This window comes from Bombus vosnesenskii, unplaced genomic scaffold (assembly GCF_011952255.1).
Source record: "Bombus vosnesenskii isolate JDL3184/JDL3185 unplaced genomic scaffold, Bvos_JDL3184-5_v1.1 scf7180000013272, whole genome shotgun sequence".
Classification (NCBI taxonomy): domain Eukaryota; kingdom Metazoa; phylum Arthropoda; class Insecta; order Hymenoptera; family Apidae; genus Bombus; species Bombus vosnesenskii.
Window position 1 is genome coordinate 2,480,212 of NW_022882930.1, and position 24,488 is coordinate 2,504,699.

A 24,488-nucleotide genomic window follows, 5' to 3' on the forward strand; every position below is an offset into this window, starting at 1 on the left:
GAGGGAAGGAATGCACGCCCACGTTCACAACGTGTTTTCCTATGTCGGTGTGTACGGTCACACCGCGCGAGAACACGCTGGTAGACGTACGTGGAATGCACCGTTGTTGCATACTTCGCGTAGCAAGCTTATGAACGCGCGAATGCATCGATCCCCAACCGTGGCATTGACTTCCCAAGCGCTGAAAGATGGTCGGATCGGTCGGGTGATCGACTGCGCCCAGGATCGCCGCGAGATTAATGCCCTTACACGAGAACCTTCCTTTCGACCAATTGTATAAATGATATTGGTTCGGTGCGTTGATATTGTCGAGTCAATCTTCGGCTATGCAGATACGATAGGCATGCTGATCTTTTGGGCGATCCTGATCGTCCAACGAATTCTTCGTTCGACGGCACGTCGACGACTAAATTTGTTAATTACGATATTGGTATTCGATGTATTGGAAACGAAATTTTGCGGGCGAGACGAAGTTCGATTTGCTAGACAGCTGGGAGAAGAGATTTGTAGTTTGTCGTAGATCTCTGGTTTGTGATATCGATTGTTAAAAGGTGGATAAACGAACGAGGGTAAAGAAAGGCGGCGATGGTGGAAATTGAAATTATTAATTACGATTTATCGTTGGATAAATTTTGGTAATCGAGCATCGATAGAGAGTTGCGAGGAAAGTAGATCAACGCGGTATTTAAGGAAACTGGTAATATCGTCTCTCGATTAACGGAGACAGAAATTGAGTTGTTCTTTAATATACCAAAAACGTTGGTCGATCGAATCTCAACTTTAAAATGAAACGCAAAGATAATTGCTAACGAAGATTTAGATAGACGAGCATAAGAAAGAGAATTGCATCGTGAAAGAAATTAATTAAGGTAGAAATACATAAACGACGACAACGAAGGAGCTTGTGTTTTCGTTTTGCTAGAGGTTCTATAGTGTCGAAGACTTCTGGCCTGACGGTAATTCTTTGCGTCAATTATCCACAAACGCTTCGTAGCTATCGAAACGAACATGTCACGAATGGAAGCGAAGGGAAAAAAGTAAACTTATATCGAGAGTTAATATTGAAAGAAAGCATATCGAGGCTGCAACGTTCCGCAGCAGCAATTACCTCATTCGCTGTCGTAATTGGAAGACAGACTGTTAGGCCGTAATTTTCTTTTCAAGAAATGCTCGAGCAATTAGTGTAAATAGACACAAAATTGCTCGTCTCCCTGGTAACTATATATAAATTCGTATAACCAGTGTCCCTTCTTTCTCCTTCATTATCATTAATACATTCGATGCGAAGTAAAAATAGATTCAGGGCAAGCTGGTATCGCGAGGAAAATATTACAAAATTCGTATCAATGCGTTACACCAACGTCTCGTATCTTATTTCCTTGGCATGAAAAATTATTAACGCTCTATATTACAACATGATATTACCCATATAAAAAGATAAAAGAGATATGTTTCATAGGAAGATCAAATATACCGGATGGTATTTTCCATACGTATAAATTAAATAAACCGTAAAAGGATAAACGACGAATTAGCATAGTTTTAATGAACGAATTTAAATCAAGTTCCATTCCCTTTGAGACTAGTCGCATTTACAAATGTAAATATCTCGGTGCGAAAAAATTAATCTCTTCTATTGAGAATTCCTCCTCTTCCAGTCATTAAAATACTCATTAGAATAACGAGAAAATTAAGAAAGAATTTCAAAGAAAAAGAATGAAATACAGTCCCTTGTCGCAAAGTTCTTTGTTGCAATTCTCGTTGTAATAACTGAAAGCTTGTTGTAAAGAATTTCGCAGCAATAGAATTAAGCACGGTCGAGGAATGCATTGTAAAATACAATTTAAAATCGGTAGAGGAATCGTTCGACTGTCCTGGATGGGACGCAGTACGCGCGGCTTAGCAAACCAGCTTCAATTTGACAAACTTGCGCGTTGTCGTTACGCTGTTCCAGAACATCCATTAAAATTCCTGGAGGCGCTAACTAACGACATTCCCGATTATTCTGTTCGACGCCCTTCGAATGCGGTTTTATAGCTGTCAGGATATACAGACATATACCTACTTACCAGCGGAACCCACGGTATTGCGTCTGACACGGAAACTCGCTCGTAAATTCCCGCCGAACAAATTTCCAGCATGTGTCGCGGCTATCTTAGGTCCAGTGGTCCTCAACCGACAACGAATCGTTATCTAACTCCGTTAAAAAATTGAATCGATCGACTACTCCGAAGATACGTCAAAAAGTTATTTCAAATTTGAATTTAAAATAATTATTTGCTTGCAAATTTCCAACTGAAATAAGGTTTAATTCGTTTTACGAATCGGTATTTCCTATAGCAAAACGCATCAGAAGCATTTATCGATCTATAAATCGAAAAATAGAGAAAAGCGACGATATCGCAAATATTTTTTTGAAAATTATCTCGAAATTTATAACCGTGCATCCTATCTGTTGTAACAAACAAACCTAGTGGAAAATTGGATACTAATCAAACATCCAGGTAGAAATTTACAAAAAAAAAGTAGTCGATCGGTTACTCGAACGTAAGAGTCTCGTAGAAGCCAAATTGGCCAAATCCGCTATTTATAAAGTTATCAATTCCACGTTACCTAGGTGTGTGCATATACGATATATAATTAGTAGCAAATATCTGAAAAGAGAAATCTTATATTTTCATTTGTCACGAGAAGAGAGCGTCGATAATCGTAAATTCGGGCGAAACTTTCGAAAAATGATGTTTCTAATTGTCATCGTCGTATGAATTTTAATTTACAAAGTTGATCGGCGCGACGTCCGAACGGTTCGTATATCGAAGGAAGATTGAGAGCCGCTGTCGAGCTGGGAGCGGCCGGCAATCAGAATCTCGTACGTAGTCACACATTTAAACAAAAACACACATCGAGGTGGTACCGAAGCACTACTATCTCAATCCGTACGCAAATGAGCTTCTCCTGCCCTCTAAGGAGACGAAGCGAGAGCGATGCGCGTGTAAAAGTTGCCCAGACCCGAGCGTGTGTCGGCTCGTACGTGTTTCACGCGCGCGAGTTTCTCTTGTTCGATTCACGTACCGTGATGATCGGCCGCGTGTACGTACACATGCGTGGACGAGTAGGAGGATCGCGGGAGGGCAGAGGGAGAGGGCAAATCACAGCCACTCAAAGAAATAACCAGTGCTCATTAAGAGTAATAACCCCTCCGTTCTCTCGGTCGAGCCGATTGTTTCAAGGGTGTCACACGGATCGGGACAGCTGCGCGATCTACTGCGCGTCATTCGACGCTCTTCCTTATTATATTAGCTCGTTCGGGGTTGTAACGGGGTCCTCCAATGGCCTTGGTGCCGAAAGAGATCTCACGAACCTCGCGATATTCTCGAGCTCCGTCTTTACTCGAGCAACAGCCAAGAACTTCTCGTCGCTCGTTCTCCATACATGTTGCAAATATCAATTTGTATACGCGTTTTGTCCACGCTGAAGAAAGTAATCGGGAACTTGACGATGAAACAAAGACGAGCAACTTCTCGTAGCTTGTGGTTGACGCATGTTCCGAACGAATATCAACTTGCACAAACATTTTGTCCACGTAATTAATGGAATATTCGCGTTGGATTTGAAAACGATATTCGTTGTTAGCAACAAGTATACGCGGAAGGAACGTATACTGCTGTCGCCGTGTGTTGCCGATCTTTAGCGCAACGAACGGAAACAAACAACGTACTGCGAGTCTGACTTGTAAAGTAAAGGGATTAGTTACTTCTGAAAGGGATTATGAACGCGTGGACGTCGTTCGGCTTGCGTTATCATCGATGAGGAAATGGTTTCGGCGAAGATCGTTTCGAGAGGAAACGTTTTAAGTCGCGTTAGCCGTCGCGAGATTGAAATCCCCGGCGGAGGCGCGACTGCTTGCGTTCCACGAAATTGTTACGCTTAATTCACGGAGTCGAGGACGATCGTCGACATCTGGACGGTTCCGGTCATCGTACGATCAACCGATTACATACTTGCAGGCTGCTACTTCGTTTCGCGATTAAATTCCGGTTCTTTGGAAATTACGCGTAAATTTCTTTTTTATTTCTAAACTAATTTCTATTTTAATCCCATTCCTTTGGTTTCTCTAGAATATCTAATTCGCCCGCGATCTAACAGACAACTTATACAACAGACAGCTTCTGGCTGTTGCCTAATTTACAAACGAAGGAGTTCGAACGAATACAAATAGATCATCCTCCACGACGATGGGCGAATTCTCTGGATTCTTACAAAATTCCTCGACGCCATCTCTCGCAGAACTATACCGCGGTGAATGTCGCTGCGCTAATCCCGCCATTTATCCGTAACACATTTCTCCCGTCTTTACTGCACGAGCAACTCCTTCCAAGAAAGGTCCCTTCGACGTTCAAGGACATAAAAACGCGGATTATTTGGCCTCGCGATCGACGCGAACCATAATCCACGCGGCCGCGAATTACCGACGGTCAAGAAAACGAAGCTGAAGGAAGAGAGGAAGGAGAGGAGGAAGAAGAAGAAGAAGAAGAAGAAGAAGAAGACGGTGAAAGCGTTAACCAAACAGGGCTAAATCCACACTTCGCATCGGCAGAGGTTCTCATTAGGGTTTCAGGTTAAAAGAAGCGAATGTTCGAGGCACGGCAAGTATGGTCTTCGACTCTAATAACTATCAATTCCACGTTGACGCGGAACAGACGGACCAAAGCGAGAGGGACAGAGACGATATCCTGCCTGATATTCCGCTCTCTCGTCCAGGTTTGCTCGCGCCCCACCAAGCCTGATAATTACAGGCGAACGTCCAGCGAATGAGCAGGGGTATCATTAACACTTCCTGCCTCGTAACGACTCCTCGTCCGATACACGATACGCGATATACCCATGCGCGTCACTGCGTAAACCTGTCAACCCGCCTAATCGACGTGCAACAACGCATCCTCACCGACCACGAGATCCAAGATCGCTCCAAGATCGCTCGAGGATCGTTCGAACATCTCACCGGGATCGCTCGATCGAATCTTGTCTGAAATACATTGCCGTGTCGCGCTATATTTCGTTGAAAATTGGTTCAACGAAGGCGTTCCTGCATTCTTACAGGCCATAGCTTTATTCGAATTAGCCGAGCTTGTAATTCAATCTCGAATTTTATGTGGAATAACTACGACTCGTACAATACGGGGCGCTATCGGTTTACGATACAGCGACGAAAGAATAAGTGAAAATATTTGATATTTCATGTCTAAGAAGAAGAAAATATCGGAAAGTGATTACGTATAAAAATTAACAGAATAAGCAAGAAAATAAGTTTCAGAGGCGAAGTAACGCTTACAGAATATCACGAAATATTAATCCAGTTATCGCTGGATGAGTAGAAATTCTACGCCTGTAAAAGACTATCGTCATCGAATTGTTAACGCGTAATTGCTAAGACATTGTGCGGAACCAAATCTCGTTAATTAGGAAGCAAATTGCTCGCGATCTGTCGCATAAGCCTTACCTTACCTATGATCCATCGTTAAAAATAAAATCCTGCGATAAAAAACGGAATCCGGATCAAGCTGGTTGCTTGATTCGGATCGAACAACGACGATAGTTGTCTAATTGAAATTATCCGTGGATAGACGATGCCACGGTTAGACAAGCCGGTGTAGAGCGTAAGGAATGACATTGAGCTCCTTTCTGGAGGCGGCCGCAGGAATTATCCCGTCAATGCGCGTCGCCCCGCGGCCAGGCTAATAACTACCAATTTACCTGTCTCGTAGAAGCAAAAACAGGTTCCATATAAATTCTCTGCTGGTTACATCGTTGACGTTATTATGACAACTAAGTCGGCACAAATCAATTATAACCCTATCCGCGTTTGGAAATCATTTGAAAGAAGAACCGCTTCGGTAGTTAGGAATCTCGGTACAATAGATTGCAAAATGATAGTCAGACACCGGTTACGTTCGTTGTTGCGATTAAGCGAAGCTGCCCATTTTGGTTGAAGTCTATAGTATTTGATTTATGAAATATCGAACGTTAGTCGCGTGTTCCAAGCAACGAAAGATCGCGAGACTGTCAGAAGACCAAGTCGACTATTTTGGCTTCTAATTTCTTTCTAATTCTAAGAAAAGATCCTGATAAATCGCGTTTCCGCGTTTTTCATACAACTTTAAGGTGGTTTTGTAAAAATTTAAAAACAGAACGGATTAAGAAACCGATTTTCTAACGGAACGAATCTGTGGTTTGTTTCCAGTAGCGGCTCCAGGTTTGAGCGGCAGCATGCACGGCAGTGGGCTAATGTCGTTGCACGTGGAAGGGGGCACTCAGGTCCAGGTGCCGCGCTCTCTGATGCAAGCATTCCTGCAGCAAGACCCGAACCATCCAGGCCTGGAAACGGTCCGATTGCCGACGCCTCCGTGCGGCTCCGATGAGAACGGGCCGCCACAGCACTGTCGCGAAGTCGAGACGGAACTGTGCCTGGTCTGTCGCCGATGCGGCCGAGCTTATCCGCAAGAATCGACGCTGCTCGCTCACCAACGCTCCTGCTATCTCGGCAATCAACAGCGTCGCGGTGCGTTGCGCCTCGTCCAATCTCGTTACGCCTGTTCTCTGTGCGATGGAAACACCCCGACGAGAACTTACACGACGGTCACCGAATGGCGGCGTCACGCTGAAACGTTGCAGCATCGAGCTCGCCTCGAAGCGAACCAAGAACGCCAACAACAGCAACAACAGTTTGGTAACATCGGCGCGGAATCTGTGGGACAGTGTGGCGAGGAAGTGCATCCGCTCACGGACGAGATGGAGGATGTGGTGAATCAAATCACCCTGTTGGCTGCTCGCGCGGCCGCTGAGAGCACCACGGGCCAGCCACAGGCTAACGAGAGGGCGAACCAGGACAACAATAACGCTCCCGACGTCAAGAGGCAGAAACTGGTCCAAGAGGTTGCTGCTTTGGCTGGCGCGCGTTAAACGGAGCGTGTCACGCGCGAAAGAAGCGAATAACAAAGACAACGGAGAAGAATCGTCAGGCAGAGGTGCTACGACGAGATGAGTCATCGAACGTTCGCGAATCGTCCGGTTCGCAGGCCGACGATTTCTTCGGGAGGAGAAGATGAAGAGGAAAACGAGAACGAAGGAAGAAAACGGAGCTGGGAGAGAGTGTTCGATGGGTGCTCCTCTTCGACGGGGTACTCGATAACGAAAGCAAACAACGTTCCTAACTGGCTAAATAAAGGGGAGGGGGTTCCAACCAAGGCAGGAACTGTCGGTGGGGGGGGGGGCTTTTTCTTCCGCTCCGGGCACCGGGGAATCCCCGGCTCCAGATACTCGCGCGTGGACGGTGGACCAATCAACGAGGATGCCGCGTAATGGACCTCTCTCTTTATTCTCGTTTTAATTTCGGGCCGCGCACGGGCCACTGTCGCGCGCGTAATCACCAATTTAACTAATATTTTTGTTACAATATATGTACACACATAGCGTGCCACCAAAGCAGCGCGCTCACCAAAGTTCCTTCGATAGAAAGAATGAAGAATGCTTCGGAGTTTTGACGGACACACGTAACGGGACGAGTGAAAACAGAGAAACGAACGACCAAAAGGATTATCGGTTTGTTGTTTGATAATTGAGAGAGACGTTTGCACGAGTCGAGAAACGAGCGATTTTCTCGATGGATCGTCGTTCTTTTCTTTTCTTTTTTGTGTCTCTTTTTTTTTTCTCTTTACGAAGCGACATCGCCTCTATACGTGCGTTGACTTTACGCATCGGTCGCTTCGTAAGTAGGATTTTGGGGATGGAGATGGCGGCGCGGAAACCGCGAGGCGACGAAGAAGCACGTGGAGGAGAATAAATACGTGGGGGAGAGGAAAAGAATGAGCATCGACGACGCCGGGAAGACGCGTCGAGGTGGGCTGATTTAAACGTTCCTATGTAAAGTAATAATAAAGATTTAATGAAACAAAAGAAAAAAAAAGTTACTAAAACAAGCGGACAGACGTTAAGGACGCGGCGTAGTAGGATAGATGGCGCGGCGTTCGCGAAACTAATAGCGTCGCGCTCGTTGCGAATACATACGTACATATTCATCTCTAAGAAATGAAAAAAAAAAAAATGAATCTTCACTCTCTGTCTCTCTCTTTCTCTTTTTACGTGCGTGTGTATGGGTGGTACTGCGTAAGTAGCGTGTGTCAAGGAGGATGCGAGAATCGGATGAGGCGTTGTTCACCGACGGTGACCACGAAAAAAGATGAAAGACACGAAACGGAAGGGAATCGCGAGAAGAAAGGAAGATCACCGCGTGTTCCTCTTTTCTTTTTTAATCGGCAAAAGGTGAACGCGCGAAAGTACATACAGAGGCCAGAGAGGTTCACGTGTCGGAGGACGATCGGACGACCTTTTGAGGAAATCGGTGGCTGGAAGGATTTTTTCTTCGAAAAAAAAAAAAAAAATGGAGAGAGAACCCACGCGCACACGTGCACACTCACACGCACTCACTCGTGACACGTATACACGTGCATACACGCATACACAAGCCTAGTAATATCCATTCTATAGTTTCGAGAAACACCCACAGGGCACGGTAACCCCGCGGCTGGGAGGGGTTCTTTTTAAGTACGATAAAACGCGTAATAAACGTCGCTACCGGCGCGCGAATTTTAAAACGTGAGTTCCGTTCATTTTTCTCTGGCCGTGAGAGCAAAACGCTCGTAAGGAGAAACGTCGAATGGAAAGAAGAGTAAAGTTTCGTGGGAGAGAAACGAGAACGACGACGCGAAACGAAACGGGGAAAAAGCAAAAAGAAGAAATGGGAAGAAAAACGCGAGAGGGCAAGTTGCCCCGGTGCCCGTCGCGATACGGTTCGCGTTCACGAACAAGCAGACCCAGAAACATGGTTCCTATATTTAATAAATTATATTTAATAACGCTAAAAAAAACCTAACGATTAATGATTAATATTAATGATAATAATAAACATAGTAATAATAACGATAGTAATAATGGTAAATAGTTATAGCTATCGATAGCTGTAATTGATTATCGCTAGTTAATCGGTCGACGATACGATAGCAAATCGGTCAGCCGTGCCAGAGACCGCGATCGGGCGCAGTGCTGATCAAGACGTGAACTTTTTTGGTTCTTTCTCACTGGAAAGCCGGAAACGGTGGATCGCGCGGCGCGTGTGATGCTTTCGGGGTCGACCGAAGGAAAGCGCGAAGTTCGCGTACGCGCAAATCGGGTCTCCGTGGTTACGAGAGAGAAAAAGAAAAGAGAATTAAACGCAGTTGAATCGGGTGAACACGGCATAGCACTGGACACGATGGAAGAAAAAGAGAGAAAAAAATGAATGAAAGAAAGACGTAAATAAAAGTCACCTCTCGATCGACGGACACGGGGTTTTTGTAAAGGTCTGCTCGGGAACGACAGAGAATCCACTATTAGCTCGTAAGTTAACGGTTAATTACAATTAAACTGTAGATTTTAAGGGGAATATGGGAGGATATGCATCGGTAGACGACACACAAGACACACTCATGCATAGGTATATATATATATAAAAAAAGGTATATATATATAAATAAATGAATAAAATGAATGAACAAAAAGTATATATATATTTATGTAGAAAATTATATAAATATATATATATATTATATATAAATATATGATGTTGTAACGTACTAGAATCCTCGCGGGTAATATCCGAAACGGCCACGTGTATACGCGCGTACGTACGTCGTGTTTCTCGCGTTTTGTTTAATCTTTTAAACACGCTTACGCGCCGAAATCGAACACACATACATACACACAGACAGACACACATACACACATACACACGTACATAGAACAGGAAAAAAAGTAAGCGAATTATCAAAAAGCCTGAAAACTATCTGGAAAAATGGTGAATCGGGGATATCGCGAATGTGGAAAAAGAGCGGGGGTTGTGCCACCGTATGTGCAAGAGAGAATGTGAGAAGAACCTGTTAAGGGTCGCGCTCCGAATCTTAACCTCAAAAGCGAAAAAAATTAAAAACCGAGGAGTTAAAGCGAAGGTAAAGAGCGTACGACGAAGTAAGAAGAAAACGAATATATATATATGTAGTATAAAGAGGGTACTACCCGGCTACGTGGAAAGTAAATTAGGAAGAAGAGAGAGGGGTTGAAGGGGATGTTTATGGGGATGAAAGGCGGGCGCAAAACGCGTAGTGGTCGTTAGACGTCGAACGAGACGCAAAGTAATAACTATTTGTAAGGTAACTAAGCAACTCGAGGTTCCTGTCTGCAAAAGATAATTTTTCTAATGTAAACGTTGACGACGACGATTATTAATATTATATTTGATTATTACCGACTATTATTATTACGATTATTATTATTATTATTATTATTATAGATTTACTATATTATATTTACATATATGTGGTCATGTATTTATTATTATCTATGTAAAAAGTTATAGCGTTGGGCTAAAACTGAAACGAATGGACACACGGTAACACGCACACATCACACACATACGACACCTGTTTAGGGACACTGTACACACACGTTTATATACACGTATTTATACACGCAAAGAGAGACACGTGTAATTATTGAATTCACACGTACAACATATAAACACATATACGTATACACATATGAAAATCGAAATTCCCAATTGATCGCGTTGCTCCGCGGCGATTCCCTTTTTAGTTAAATCGTAACACGGAGCATCGAAACGAATGGAGAAAAGGAAAGAGAAATGTTCGTAACCGATACCTCGCAAAATAGGACAATTGTTACTATCCGGTGATCACGGGCTAATTAAAAATCTGCGTAGATGTTAATCTGTAGATTACGAAGTAGCGAGCCCCCTCTTATTTGAAATCGTGGCTTTCACCACGTTTCGTCGATCTCGAACGCTCTCATCAAGCCTGTATATTGCAAACGACCTAACCGAACGGCTATACATACACACGATATATCACTAATCTTAGCAGACGAGACGCGAGACCTTGGAAAAAGGGCGAAACGCGTCCCCTTTTATCGCGCGTACATTCTAACGAAAGAGAGTAAGAAAGCGAAAGAGGATGAAAACAGAAACGAAAAGAGGAAAAAGAATGGTATGCACTTTGGCGCACAAAAGAATCAACATCGTGTTCCTTTTAATTGTATACATACACATATGTATAGACGCGTATACATGTATACACGGAATATTTAATTTTTCTAATCGATTCGCGGCTAATACACACGCAGGAGATTTGCACGAGACGAATCGACGAACGCGCAACTTGTTTCGAGAAAAAACATGTACATCGAACATATACTCACACTGTCTACACGTACGCATATATAATACACACATATGAACATGTAGACGTAATACACACGAAACATGCGTATATACGTGGATACCACACATCGAGAATTGAAGCGAATCGAAAACATCGAGAATGGTCTCGAATCGATATAACGTTTATCGCATATACGCGCGTGGAATTCTCAAAACGCGGCAACGTACGTGCGCGTGTACGCAAAACTGGGTTTTGGCGTTTTGAGTTTCGAGTACGGGAGATTGCGTGATAGAGTAACCGAACCTCGCTACTAGCTGTTCCTAAAATCAACAATGATGAATGAGTGATAAGCGTGCGCGGATTAATTTAAGGAGTGAACTATAAGAGATGCAATTGAGTATGCAGAAACTATTATTACGTTGCGAGAAATTTTCACCGCCCCATCGCCGCCCGTCACCTTCCGGTTTCTCTCGTCGATCGTGCGACATTTCCTCGCGAGATCACGCGACCCGAGAACGTTCGACGATACGTCCTTTCGATTCCACGATCGATTTTTCTATCCACGGCCTGCTATAATCGTCGACGAAGCTCGTACGAATAGACGCGGCTGCAAAACCGAAGCTTATAAGAAAGAAAAAGGAAAAAAGAGAAAGAAGAAGATATATGCGATCAGTGGAAAAGAAACTATTCGGATGATCAGTTACACGTATTTACAGGGTCATACGGTCGATTTTTAAGAAGATTGATCGTGGAATGGGAACGATGTTAAGATCGATTCGTTAAAAAAAAAAAAAAAAAAAAGAAAAGACGAAAATCGAAAGAATCGCGGTTTCCTTTTTCTTCTTTATCGAAGAGCACAGAAAATGGAAACACAAGTGGCAAAACGATACGTCGTGTAAGATTCGACGAGAAAAAGAGCGGCCGGCGGCGAGGAAGTTTTTCAGTTTTCTATAACTGTCGTTGAGTTTGTATGAAATATGTTGAATACGACTATACTTATTGGTATAACCCTATTGGTTATTTCTATTGCTATTGCGATTATTATCTATTATTATTATTATTATTATTATTATTATTATTATTATTATTAATGCAGTGATTGAAAGGGCGTTTATTATTATTATTATAATTATTATTGCATTATGAATATTATTATTAATATTGTCACTATTATCGTGGTTCACATTTATCGCCGATTGAATATTTTGTGAATTTGTTCCGAGCTACATTTTCATTGACTATTAATTAATAACGGATACTAATTGATAACGATAGCGACTAATTCTTGTGAGAGATTGCCATGTGTATATCTTATATGTACTCACTTACGGGGCCCGTGGCCCTCCGATGGGGCCGGAAGAGGCCGTGCAACCAGCGTGGCCGCGCGGTCAACCCCGTAAACGCCGGCTCAAGAACCCCGACGATGTTGGCGCCGCGCGCGATCCGTTCCTCTGCGTGCGAGAGCAATTTTTTTTCGAGAGCGATCGTGGTCTGTGTCTGTCGCAAGGTACTCGATCGCGATACTTATAAAAAAAAAAAAATAATAACGTTTCTCTCCTCGCGCCTCGCGCCTCGCCCCTTTTTTTGTAAAACTCGCGGAGACGCGGGGAGACCCACTTGACGAGAAACGGTAAAAAGAAAAAAAAAAAGAGGAAACGATACCGACGGCTTCGATCGAATACAAACCAGGATAAACGAGAAAAATAAGACAAGAGAGCAAGCAAAAAAAAAAAAAAAGGTGGAGGTAAAGGAGAGAAAAACGATAACCGGAGAGAGAAAAATGTGGAAGGGCGCGCGAGCATGCAAACAGACGTGCGTTTCTCGTACTTGCTGACGAAGATGCGCAAGAAAGACGTACCGAGTGTCGTTGTTTTTTAATCATTTGGCAATCGTTTGTGATTTTCGAGCGAAGTTTTCAAGCAAGGATTTATTTTTCTTCGTTGTCGAGTTTGCATTCTTCTGTGATGCCTGTCACGTTCGATCGCGCGACAATTTTCGCGTTCCTATCAAATCGACCTCGTCCGATTTCTTTCGTCGCGTATCAGCGACCATCACCCTTCGTTAATCTCCGATTAATCGTCGATCGACTAACTCGAAATATAAAAGCCGCGTAAACTCGGGAATCACGATGTAGGCCGAGGAACGATAAGAAACGAAGGCGAAACGCGGCCGAGAGAGATGGAGACATCGCGTACGTTCTTTCTTGTTCATCTCGTCCACCCACGCTCGCCCTTGTGTACAAATATATATTTATGGTGCCATATGTGTTATGTGCGCGCGAACAAGATCCCGTGTTCGCGCACGCATCTAGATTTTATAATAGAGAAAAGAAAATGATGAAAAAAAAGAGAGAGAATAAAAGGAATAAGAGTTGAGCGAGCGAGAGAGAAAATGCGACATGCAAGCGCGAAAACGTATCGACATACGAGCACACATATACATACACGAGCACATGACAATTCATATTTACATGCATACACGCGTTACATGTACACATACATACATACACACAAACACACACAAACACACACACACACACGCATATTATATACATACATGCATACATACATGCACACATACATGCACACATACATGCATACATACATGCATACATACATGCATACATACATACATACATACGTACATACATACATACATACGTACATACATACATACGTACATACATACATGCATACGTACATACATACATACGTACATACATACATACATACGTACATACACACACACGTGCCATGCAAGATGGCTGTACCTGTATACGTATATAAATATACGCGAGCATACAGTGATGCACATATTTACGTGCGCTATTCCTATAAAGAGTAATTGAAGAGAGAGAACAAAAAGAAAAAAAAATAGGAATTTAAGAGTGAGGCGAGGGAGATCTGCGATCTGGCATCAACATCGTACGGCAAAATGGGTGCGGTGCAATCATGTTCCTATTAGGTTTCATATCTAAGCGAATAATTAATTATACCACTAAATATAAATGATGAAGAAGATATAATGATATTATATATATATTATTGGATATATATATATACATACGATACGATTATATATAGATCTAGTCTGTGAAACTGATGAATAATCCCCTTCCTATAATCCTTTTCTTAAATAGATAAAAGCTGAAACGTCTTTTCCCCTGATCGATCTCTCGTTTCTTTTTCGCGTCTGCATGGAAAATCAGAGAACGAAATTCACGCGCGTACTCCTCACATTAACGTTCTTTCGTAAGTTGAATCGTTCGTTTAACTACAGAGACACTTCTTCCGCTTAGGGGTGAGAAGCGAGATGTTACGTTCTCTTCCGTTCTTTCTTTCTTTCCCTTTTATTTTGTTATCGAATTGCCATTAACCGAACGTCTAGTGAAAAGAGTTCTCAATTTCTGATTTTCGAAGATTTTCAATCTTTGCTCCGATATAATAAAATGGCTACGCCGAAGCGAATACTGACACATTCGGGATCCACGCGATACCGTGCTTCTTCGAAATAAATTCATATTACTCGATCATTTATCGATGAGAATCTATCAACGAAATGATATTGTACGAAAGTGAAGCAATAAGAAAAAGGAGTATAAAAGTTAACCATGATACGCATCGATTTGTTTAATTGCATCTGGATCTCGAATGTGTTAAATCTCGAGTCGAATATTTTCTTACGAGAAAAGAGAATCGCAACGTCCCGAAAGAAATCGTTAAAACGCAAGGTGGCAAGGTGAAAAGAAGAAAAGAAGAGGAAAAACGATACGAGTAAGAAAAAATAAAGACCTTCGAAAAAAGAAAAACGAGGAGGGAATGTAAACGAAAACATTTGATTCCTAACGTTTCGCCCATCGATGGTGTCTTCTAAAGTAACTCCGTGTTCGTGTTACTCCGGTAGATTTTGCCGCGAGAAAAATAAACTGCAGGACACGCAGTATCTTTCTGCAAAAATATCTTTCTCCGAAAATAGCTTGTTTTGATCTTGTTTTTCCATCGTCGCTTTATTTTTCCGGGGTCTTTCTACCAATTTACTGACTTCAAATACTTCGAATACTATTCTCTCCTCTTTCTGATCGGTGAAAAAACTCGCTTCCTGTCCAGCATGCATCAACGGTGAACGTCTTCGTCGTTTCACCAAAGGTGAAAATTCCTTCTGCCTCAACGAGTTACTTTTTATCCAACGGAAGTTTTGACACGGAGCTTTCATCGAACACGATTACCAACATCGTTTTACGACGAAACAAAAATTTCCTTCTGCGTACAGTACGATATATATCGTTTATTTAGCGGTCTCCTTTTACAGTTATTATTTATTTCGCAAAATTTCCAACGCTTCCATGAAATTTTTCTACGAAATTAAAACGCTAGAATTCTTTATACAATTCCTTCGAACCGTTCTATGAAACTAAAACACTGGGATTTCACGTAATACTACCGTATCCTGTCCCTTGTTATTTTAGGACGTAGCAAGTTACCTTTCTTTAAGTTTCTCTTTCGTTTTTCCCAGATATTTATTACTCTATCGAGAAACATGTTGAATTAAAAGAAGATATTTCGCTTAAGGCTCGAACGAGTCTGAAATTCGATTCAATTCGATTAACCAATTTCGAATAACACTTGAAATATCGATATGAGAAACTAGGAATATCGTTAAGAGAAAAGGATAAGGATGTAAAGATATAAAAATATTTAATATAAAATACAAGTTTCACAAAACTTTCGGAAACTCCTCCGCCAATTGTACCGTGCGCTATCGCGGATGAACGAATCACCGAGCGCGAATATCATTCTATTATGCGGGATTTCATTTTATTTCCGGTCCACAGAGCGTCCCATTTCCGAGTTCCAATATTAGCTCACCTGCTAATTTGCATAGGGACGGAAAACACGGCCGCTTAAGCGAGCGATGTCGCGTGATAACGCGACATCGGTAACGCTCGTACCACGATGACCCGATGCAATTTTTCAATGACGCCATTACGGATTTCCATTCGGTGTCGAAGCGTTCCGAACAATCGCCGTGACAGTCTCCAGTCACTGTCGATACGATCGAATTTATTAATTTCGTGATTTCGCGCAATTGCTGAACAAAACTGGCAAATTCCTACGCGATTTCCAGATTATTCTTCTCGAGACTAAGAACGGATACCTATATTTATTGGAATCCTACTTCGAAATCAAGTACTTTTCCTTTTCTTCTTTTTTTCCTTGTGCTTGAAATATATTACTCTAGTATAAAATACTAAAACTTATCTTTTTCGCTTCAAACGAGGAGGATTCATTCTACTATGACATATTTCCACATGTTCCATTAAATGGTAAGTATTACCTGTAAGAAATTCGATGTTTCTCGAACGACTTTGTTGCACGAGACTCGCGTCCGTCGTTGGTCGCAGCGCTCTATCGTTAGAGGCTCCTCGAAAGGTGCATTTGTGAAACTTTTGATGACACAGATGTCGAGGTAAGTACGAGTTTCAAATATTTCGAATATTCTAAACCTTTGATCACGCAAGTAAAAATTCTATAATTTTCTAAGGGATCGAATATGTCAAGTTTTAGGGTGATCTGCTTATCAAGTTTATCGTTACACGCGAGTTACATTTGGATTTCGCTCGTAAAATAAAACAACGATAAAATAAACCATAATACCATCTCAATAAAAACAAATCACGGAAAAATGAATATAATAAAATTTCTATCTGGTTCTTACGTTCGATTCGTATATTATAATTTTATACCATTTAATACCAGACGTTTTTTTCGACTATATTATTGTCACGACACATCAGTAAATACTGAGAAATTATTTTAAGAAATTCTGAAACATAAAACATTCGCATCTAATAAAACAATTACTACGATCAAACTTTCCACCGTCGTAAAACCACCTCCGTCGTAGATATTTGTCAAAACAATTCTTCCAAAAAGATACAAGTTTCCAAATAGAAAGCCATCTTTTTTTCATTCTATTAAGAAAAAATTCGCATGAATTCGAAGAAAAATGAGCTCGATACAGCCCTATACGCGAGGCAAACGAGGAAACTCACGTGGCATTCGCGACGAATCAAGAGCGTTTCGAGAGAACGAAGCAACTCGTCCGGAAGAGGATGAGAGAAGGAGGATCTCGAAAGGTCTTGGAAAGAGTGTTTGCTCGCGAAATGGAACGCAAATTAGGTTTAGACGGGATCGAAGCTCCGTCGTATCGAAATAAAGGCGACACGTAAAATATATGCGACCCACCCTCGCCATCCGTAACCTTTGGGAAGCTGGCTGGGACGCGAGAGCATCGTTCAGCTCTATCTACGTCTCAGCCAACCCCGATTCAACCCCCGTCTCTGAGAAACCCCCAAAGCGTCTTCACGACGCGATTTCGTCTCGAATGCTAAGTTCGTACCGCGTCTGGTCTTTTGCGAAATTGCCATAGGCGACTGACTTGAAAATTTAAATATCGTATCTTTGCCTGCCAAATGGGAATACGTAGAGTAGAAATGGAAGGGTTGAAGGTAATAATCTCGCTATGGAATAGGATTTTCTATAAATTATCGGAGCTACGATAAAATTGTTTATATCCCAACATTATTGAAACGGATCTATAGCGGTTAGACGTAAATGCGGCGAGCGCTATGCTAGGATCCAGAGTGAAGATATTAATTAGATTTTTCTATCGTTCTCGGCTTAGTTTCTAAAAAAGAAACCATCAGAAGAAGAAATTACCATCGATGCCAAAGATCGGAGGTTATAACGAAATAACTCTCCGATTATTCTTTTGAAAAGTTGATAATCACATTTGAGCTGAAATTGTCAACGAAGAACGAAAATCTACATGGAGTGGATCTTTTTGTAATTTTGAAAAATCTAAATACTTTTGAACCGTGATATATGGAAGTTGAGATAAAAATGAAATATCGAAAAATTATAAAACCTGTAGCTAATAAAGAATTACTCTAAACTTTTCACGGTCACGATAGATCCATAAACGATAAGTAACCCTTAGCTACGTACTTTTTCCCTTCTCACGAACAGGAGTTTATTTGTTAGATTACCTAGTAACGTCGTTTGTTAAATCACTTCGTAATGTAAATTAATCTACCATGACTATTTTCTTCGATTTTAATATATATAGATATATATCTGTTTGAAGATTCTTTGTAACAAAGAGTACTCGAAACGTACAATGTACATAACTACATTTAAAGAAGAAAAAGAAGAAGAAGAAGAATATATAACGCGTAACACGGTATACTGTTACTATTTCGAATTACGTGGCAATCTAAAATTGCATATTGCAAATACATCTGAAATGCATTCAACGCGAAATAGTGAATGGGTACGGCGTAAGACAGCACGCGGATCTGAAGGAAATGGCGAGAAGCTCCGTTGAAGATTCCTTTGGACAGAAAGAAGGCAGAGATGCATCCACCTACATAGTTTTCCTCTTATCCTCCCTATTTCCACTCAATCGCATCTAGTACATCTTTACCATTACGTACATCTCGGTATCTAGTCACCAACACAGCACGCTGTACGTTTGAGACAATTTCTATCGAAGCTATCGCTTTTTCTTCTGTGTCCTCCTCCTCCTTCTCCTCCTCCTCTTTTTCCTTTCGCGTTCGTGCAACGTTAAAATTAAAGAGACATTCCTTTACGATGATGTAAAATATATAGGAAAAGTACGTTCGTAATGATCGAAGACTACAGGAAAGAAATACGATAAATCATCTTCTGTCTCTTATAAGGAAGTAATTTAAAAGAAGCTAATAGGTATGCAATGAAATATTGGCATCCGACAAGAGCGGAGAAAATAATTTTCCAAGCAAATTTACAGCAAAGCATTCTAAACAAATTCTCCGTCCTAAGACGATTTTTCTAGACCTATAGAGAGGCTATCGCGATTAATTCGAGCAATGATATTTGAAATCATCGAATATAACGCGTAACGAGACGCGTTTCGAGTTTCGATACACCGCCGGTCAGTTTTCAAACGAATAACTAAGATGTATCGTATTTATCGATTCCGTAAGACGACGAGATGTTGTTTTTAGCAATTAGTTTCTCATCAATCTATACGTTTCGCTACATTCGCGTACTGTTGCTACAAATCAACTGCGTTCAAACACTTACGAGCAGAAGTATACGTACCATGTTATCGGAACGTTAACACAATCAACCGAGTATCCGCGGAATCGAAAGAACCAAAGAAACGAAACCACAAAATGAATCGAAAAGACCAGCGAACTCCGGCTCGCTTTAATAACTCGAAAGAAAAAAAGAGAAGATTATTATACGGCGGGAGAGAGAAAAAGAATGCAAGCACAACCGATTCCCCGGTGTTAACATCGTTCTCGGAACGAGCACCCGGTATATAAAGAACGTACGTCTTCGGACGTTGCAGCATATAAGACTGCTATACCTATACGCGCACACAGACAGACGCGTATATAGTTACACGTTTACCAGGAGGTCGTATCTTCTCGTTAGCCGCGCGATGAAGCTACCCGCGCCGTGGAGTCACGTTTTTAATTTCTACCGGGCTGGCCTTAGTTCATTTTCACACCCCCTCGCTGGGCGCCGCGCTCGCCAGCCGTCTAATAAGTAAATAATAACTCGTTCCGCCACATAACTCGTCCCGCTTGGCCAGCCCTGTTCGGAGGCAAGCCGAGCTGGACCGCTTGTCCACTTGCAATTAATACGAATTCCACGGTGACACGTCGCGACGAGGCGATGTTTATTTCGCGGCCGAGCTGTGCACGCGCGAGTCCTGGAAATCTGAAAACTCGCGAACCTACGGACATGTTTATGGTACGTGTACGTGGCGCTATTGAAACGAACTGAGTTTGGATTACGTGTGCTGTTGCACGACCAAGCGTGCGTGCGTGCGTGTATTTTGGTTTCGGCCGCGTTGTAATCGAATTGATCGATTATCGAGAGTCTTATCGTTTAGAGTATCGGACAATATCGTTGAGAATTTTGAATTATAGAAGGGACGTTGGTAAGAATATCTGAGAATTTTGGAGAAGAGTTGTGTAAGTCTGGAATTTCCATTAGACGTGTATCGAAGTGAACGCGCGTCGCTATCGTAATGTGTATAGCACGTATATGCAATATGTACAAAGTATCTATATGTAACTGGTATACACGGAAATGCTAATGTTTCTTTCTAATTTTATAATTGTAACGTTCGCGGAATAAAAATTAGAAAGCATACAGTTAGTTGGATAAATTTAATTACACGGGGCATACTACGTAGTTATCGGCTATTGGCCTGACATTTTGTAATAATGACCGAGGTGGATGAAAAATTTATTGAAATTTAATAAAAACGACATTCGACTTTCTCAGGATCAGAGAATCTCACATCTTAAATTACAGAAGATTTCCCTTTTAAGTAAACAAGAACTAGCAGAATTCAGCGTATTCCGTTCGCTTCTACTAACTCGACTAACTAATTAATTCGATTGCGAGCCACGGTAAAAGCCGTTGGGTTCGAGATAGCAAGAAGCTTGCAGCATGTAGCGCACGAAAAACAAGCCACTAAACTATGAAATTTAATCATGTCTTCACAAGTGCTTGACAACTTAATGTAAATTATTTTTTTCTGCCCTTTTATACACGTTGTATTCCAATGGTAATGAGAGTTGCTCTAGCATTAGAGTGGCTGTAATAATACACGAATACAAAGTCATGATCTGTGAACCGTATCAACGCGTTCAGCTAACATAGAAAACACCTCTACTCGTTAACATGTAACAAATGTTTATGGGAAAATAAAGCGAACCTTTTCCCATCGATCGGCCTCTGCTTCTTCGCATTAAACAAAGGAAGTTCAATGGAAAATTAACGAAAGATCGATAATTCCTGCATCGCGCCACCGATCGTTTCTTCTTCTCTTTTATTTTCGTATAAGTACGCCAATCATGGAATAAATAATCTATGTAGTCAATCAATCGACGATTCTCATCGTTATTAATGGCCAAATAATGACAAACACGTTCCCCTCTTCGCGGTCGTGTTCCCACTTTCTTGCTACGTATCGTATCGTACAGAAGGATACGAAGATTCGGAAAAGCTACGAGGAACCACGTATATGTAAGTACACAGTTTCGCTGATTACAATTTGACAGGTGCTGATTGGCGGCTCGTTTAACAGCATTTAATACGCGGCCAGCTGAAAGAGAGCAAATCGCATTCGAACAGAAAACCAGCCGGTGTTTCTTCTCTTTTCTTCCCCTTGGCACGACCATCGTTTCACGATATCCCCGCAACTTTATTCGAGTGTATATGGTGTTCATTAAACGCAAACACCTTAGGTCCATGGTAATCACGACGCACCATCGCGAAATACGTTGCACCGAACGACGTATCTGCCGCTACAATTAAACGCTCGATACGCAGAAAAAAATGAAAGGAAACGATGCACGCGATTCGATTCTATCGAGAATCTCAAAGTGAAAACAGAGTTAAAATCGTCTTCTTCGCAAGATAGCAACAAGGAACGTGAAAAGCTTATCGATTCTCTTAATTTGCAAATGTCTCGTTCCAGAGACAACCTTAGCCGTAGGATCTCGCCTTACCGTTTAGGCGTTAATTCAAATTTCACTGTAAAAGAACACGATTACGCTAGCAGAAGGAGGAAAACGAAGCGAAAGACTATATGAAAATTCAATTTTACTCAGAAATTTCAAGCGAAAACACGGTAAGACCACTTTTCTCTGAAAATACCAACAAGCACTATCGGAAGCTCCTGAATCCTCGGAAAGGTCCAGCAAGAAATTATCGATCAGAGGCATGCGTACAGTAGTACGCGTTAGATAGTGTGGAACAGCGTATATGTGTAAAATAAAAGACTTGGACAGCAGGGGGATTGGCAAAAGTATCTTCTGTGCTCGTATGAATACGTGGATGTATGTCGCGGGGACGAAAAAGCGCACGACGGAGGTAGGAGAGGGTGAGACGTAGGGCGAACCTCCTTAGAATGCATGTGTTTGCCTTTAATACATTTTTCGACGATGTTGACCGAGGCGTATCTTCAACCTGTGCACGTGTGCACGCATATGTATGTGGGAACCAACAAGCTACGGGGTGCCGCTAAAATATTCACCTTGTCAGAGCCGAGCCGCAAAATGTGGACGGCAATTTCCGTGGCTACCGAATTCAAAGCGACGCAGAGACTAAGAAAGAAAAACGATCCTCCTAGAAAAGTGCGCTTTATCTCCGACCTTCGTGTACCAGGCGTTGGCTAGCTACGAATTTGTTTTCAAATAATAATCGCATTCCTTCGACGACGAAAGGTCGAACGACGTTATCTTTTTGTAAATCGAGCTAAAATTGTTCGAGCTTTAATAGCTGAAGCCTGCGTTGTAACGTAAACTCTGGAAGTTTGTTCTTTTTCGCGCTACGAGTTTCGCACAATTCACAGGGTTTTAGATACTAAGCTCAGGCTTGTTACCGAAGGGTAGTTGAGATTAGAATAAAATTGAGATTAGAGTTTAGGAGCAAACGCTGTTATCTCGTAGAATAATCTGACTACGTTTCGCGTTCATCGCTCAAACGTATGCAAAATGTATGCAATATTTAAAATGAAATTAACATTAAAATCCAAAGTATTCGTTATTCTATACGAAACAATTAATTGAGGTAGAAAATTACCCGAGGAAATGATTTGTTTCATGTTAACGCGAAATAATATCGCTTTAAGATAAAAGTAATAAAGTAGTTAAAATGATCCGTTATTGCGAATACCAATTTTTCATTCTTATTCCAAATAAAATTTCCCAAGTTTGTTAATGTAAATAGACATAATTCGGGAACAATGGCATTCAATTTTAACGAAAAAATTGTAGCTACCGTCAAACATCCTGGAAGTTCTCGAAAGAACAGCTTGATTCGTATAACGCGCAATCTATTCTAAATTATACTGTCCACAATACATTTTCCTGATATAACTGATGGCACATCGATCACGGTTATCGATATACTAATAATCTAGATCGGTGTACAAAAATGTGTTTTCTTTTTCTTCCTTCTACGATCGCATAACACACACACACACACACAGGCAAGCAAGATACACGCGTTTTATCGAATCATTAAGACAAACTGCATTAACATAATCATAGTATGCAAACAGCGATAGCAATTTCCGAAATAGCTTCTTCCATGTGTGTTTAGCTGCTGGACAACAGCCAGCCAGCCTCGAACAGATTTCACGTGAAATTACCGTAGGCTTCGCCTCCTCTGTAACCGATTTTATCGCGTCTCATGTTATTAACAGACCGTGTGACATGTGCGTATTATCATGGTTGACGTTTAGCCACGCTTATTCGAATTAGATAATCGCATATTGCCCATTGTTCTTCGGCCAGAGTATAATTATTTAATTCTATGGAAGATAATACAACAGTTGCGTCATATCGTAGCGATAAAAATTTTTGTCTTAAATATTCGTACGTGCCATAGATTAAAACTTCCGTTTAACGCGTTGATTAAAATTGATTAAATATAATACTCGGCTATAAATTTCAATCGTATTCTTATTAAATTATAGACTACGAAAATATAAAAACTGTACAAATGTAACAACCGTATAAAAAAGTACAAGTCGATCGAAAAAGTATCGACGTCGATCAGTTATGGATTTGAAGAAGACGTATTAATCGTTACGTCAGTGAATACAGGTATATTAATCGTAACGATCTACCAACAACGATATCGTTAAATACTCGACTAGAAAACTAATAAAATTACCTACAACGATTTCCTTCTGTTACGCTTCTTTTATCAGATTCCGAAACATCGATTCCAAACGAAGATAGCGTTGTACGCTTCCTGTTACAGTAAAAATCCCTGTTTCAACATGTTCATCGCTATCAACCAGTTATCTACACGTATGTACGAAGCTGTAATAAACAATTTTCGTTCCTTCAAAGCGCATGAGTCGATTACAACGTAAGCTATCGCATTCCAGCGATCCTAAAAATCCATCTTAATAACATAATTCCGCTGGTAAGACGAATAATATCGGATCAAGGTAGATTTATTATAATAAATCTACTGTTTCAGCCTGAAGCGTCTCCTCTTTTGATCGCGAAAGGTCCACGGTAAATTAACATGATGCTTTACGCGTTCTGGTTAACGCTGAAACATTCCAAGCATCTTTTAATAAGATAATAATCTATCCAGCCGTTGTAAAGGGACTATCCGGCCGATTATCGGATAA

The 24,488-nt window shown here is 41.4% G+C and overlaps 1 protein-coding gene across 4 annotated transcripts in view; it reads left to right on the plus strand.

The window, feature by feature from the left end:
• Nucleotides 1-12,799, plus strand: part of LOC117231266 — a 46,858-nt gene extending 34,059 nt beyond the window's left edge. For 2 of the 4 annotated variants that reach the window (XM_033489544.1, XM_033489545.1), the window contains one exon: nucleotides 6,242-12,799. In XM_033489544.1, coding sequence (XP_033345435.1) covers nucleotides 6,268-6,960 — 693 coding nt within the window. In that variant the 5' untranslated portion in view covers nucleotides 6,242-6,267 and the 3' untranslated portion in view covers nucleotides 6,961-12,799. The remainder of the gene's footprint in view (nucleotides 1-6,241) is intronic. The other 2 variants (XM_033489546.1, XM_033489547.1) reach the window with 1 other exon arrangement.
• Nucleotides 12,800-24,488: the final 11,689 nt, after the last annotated feature.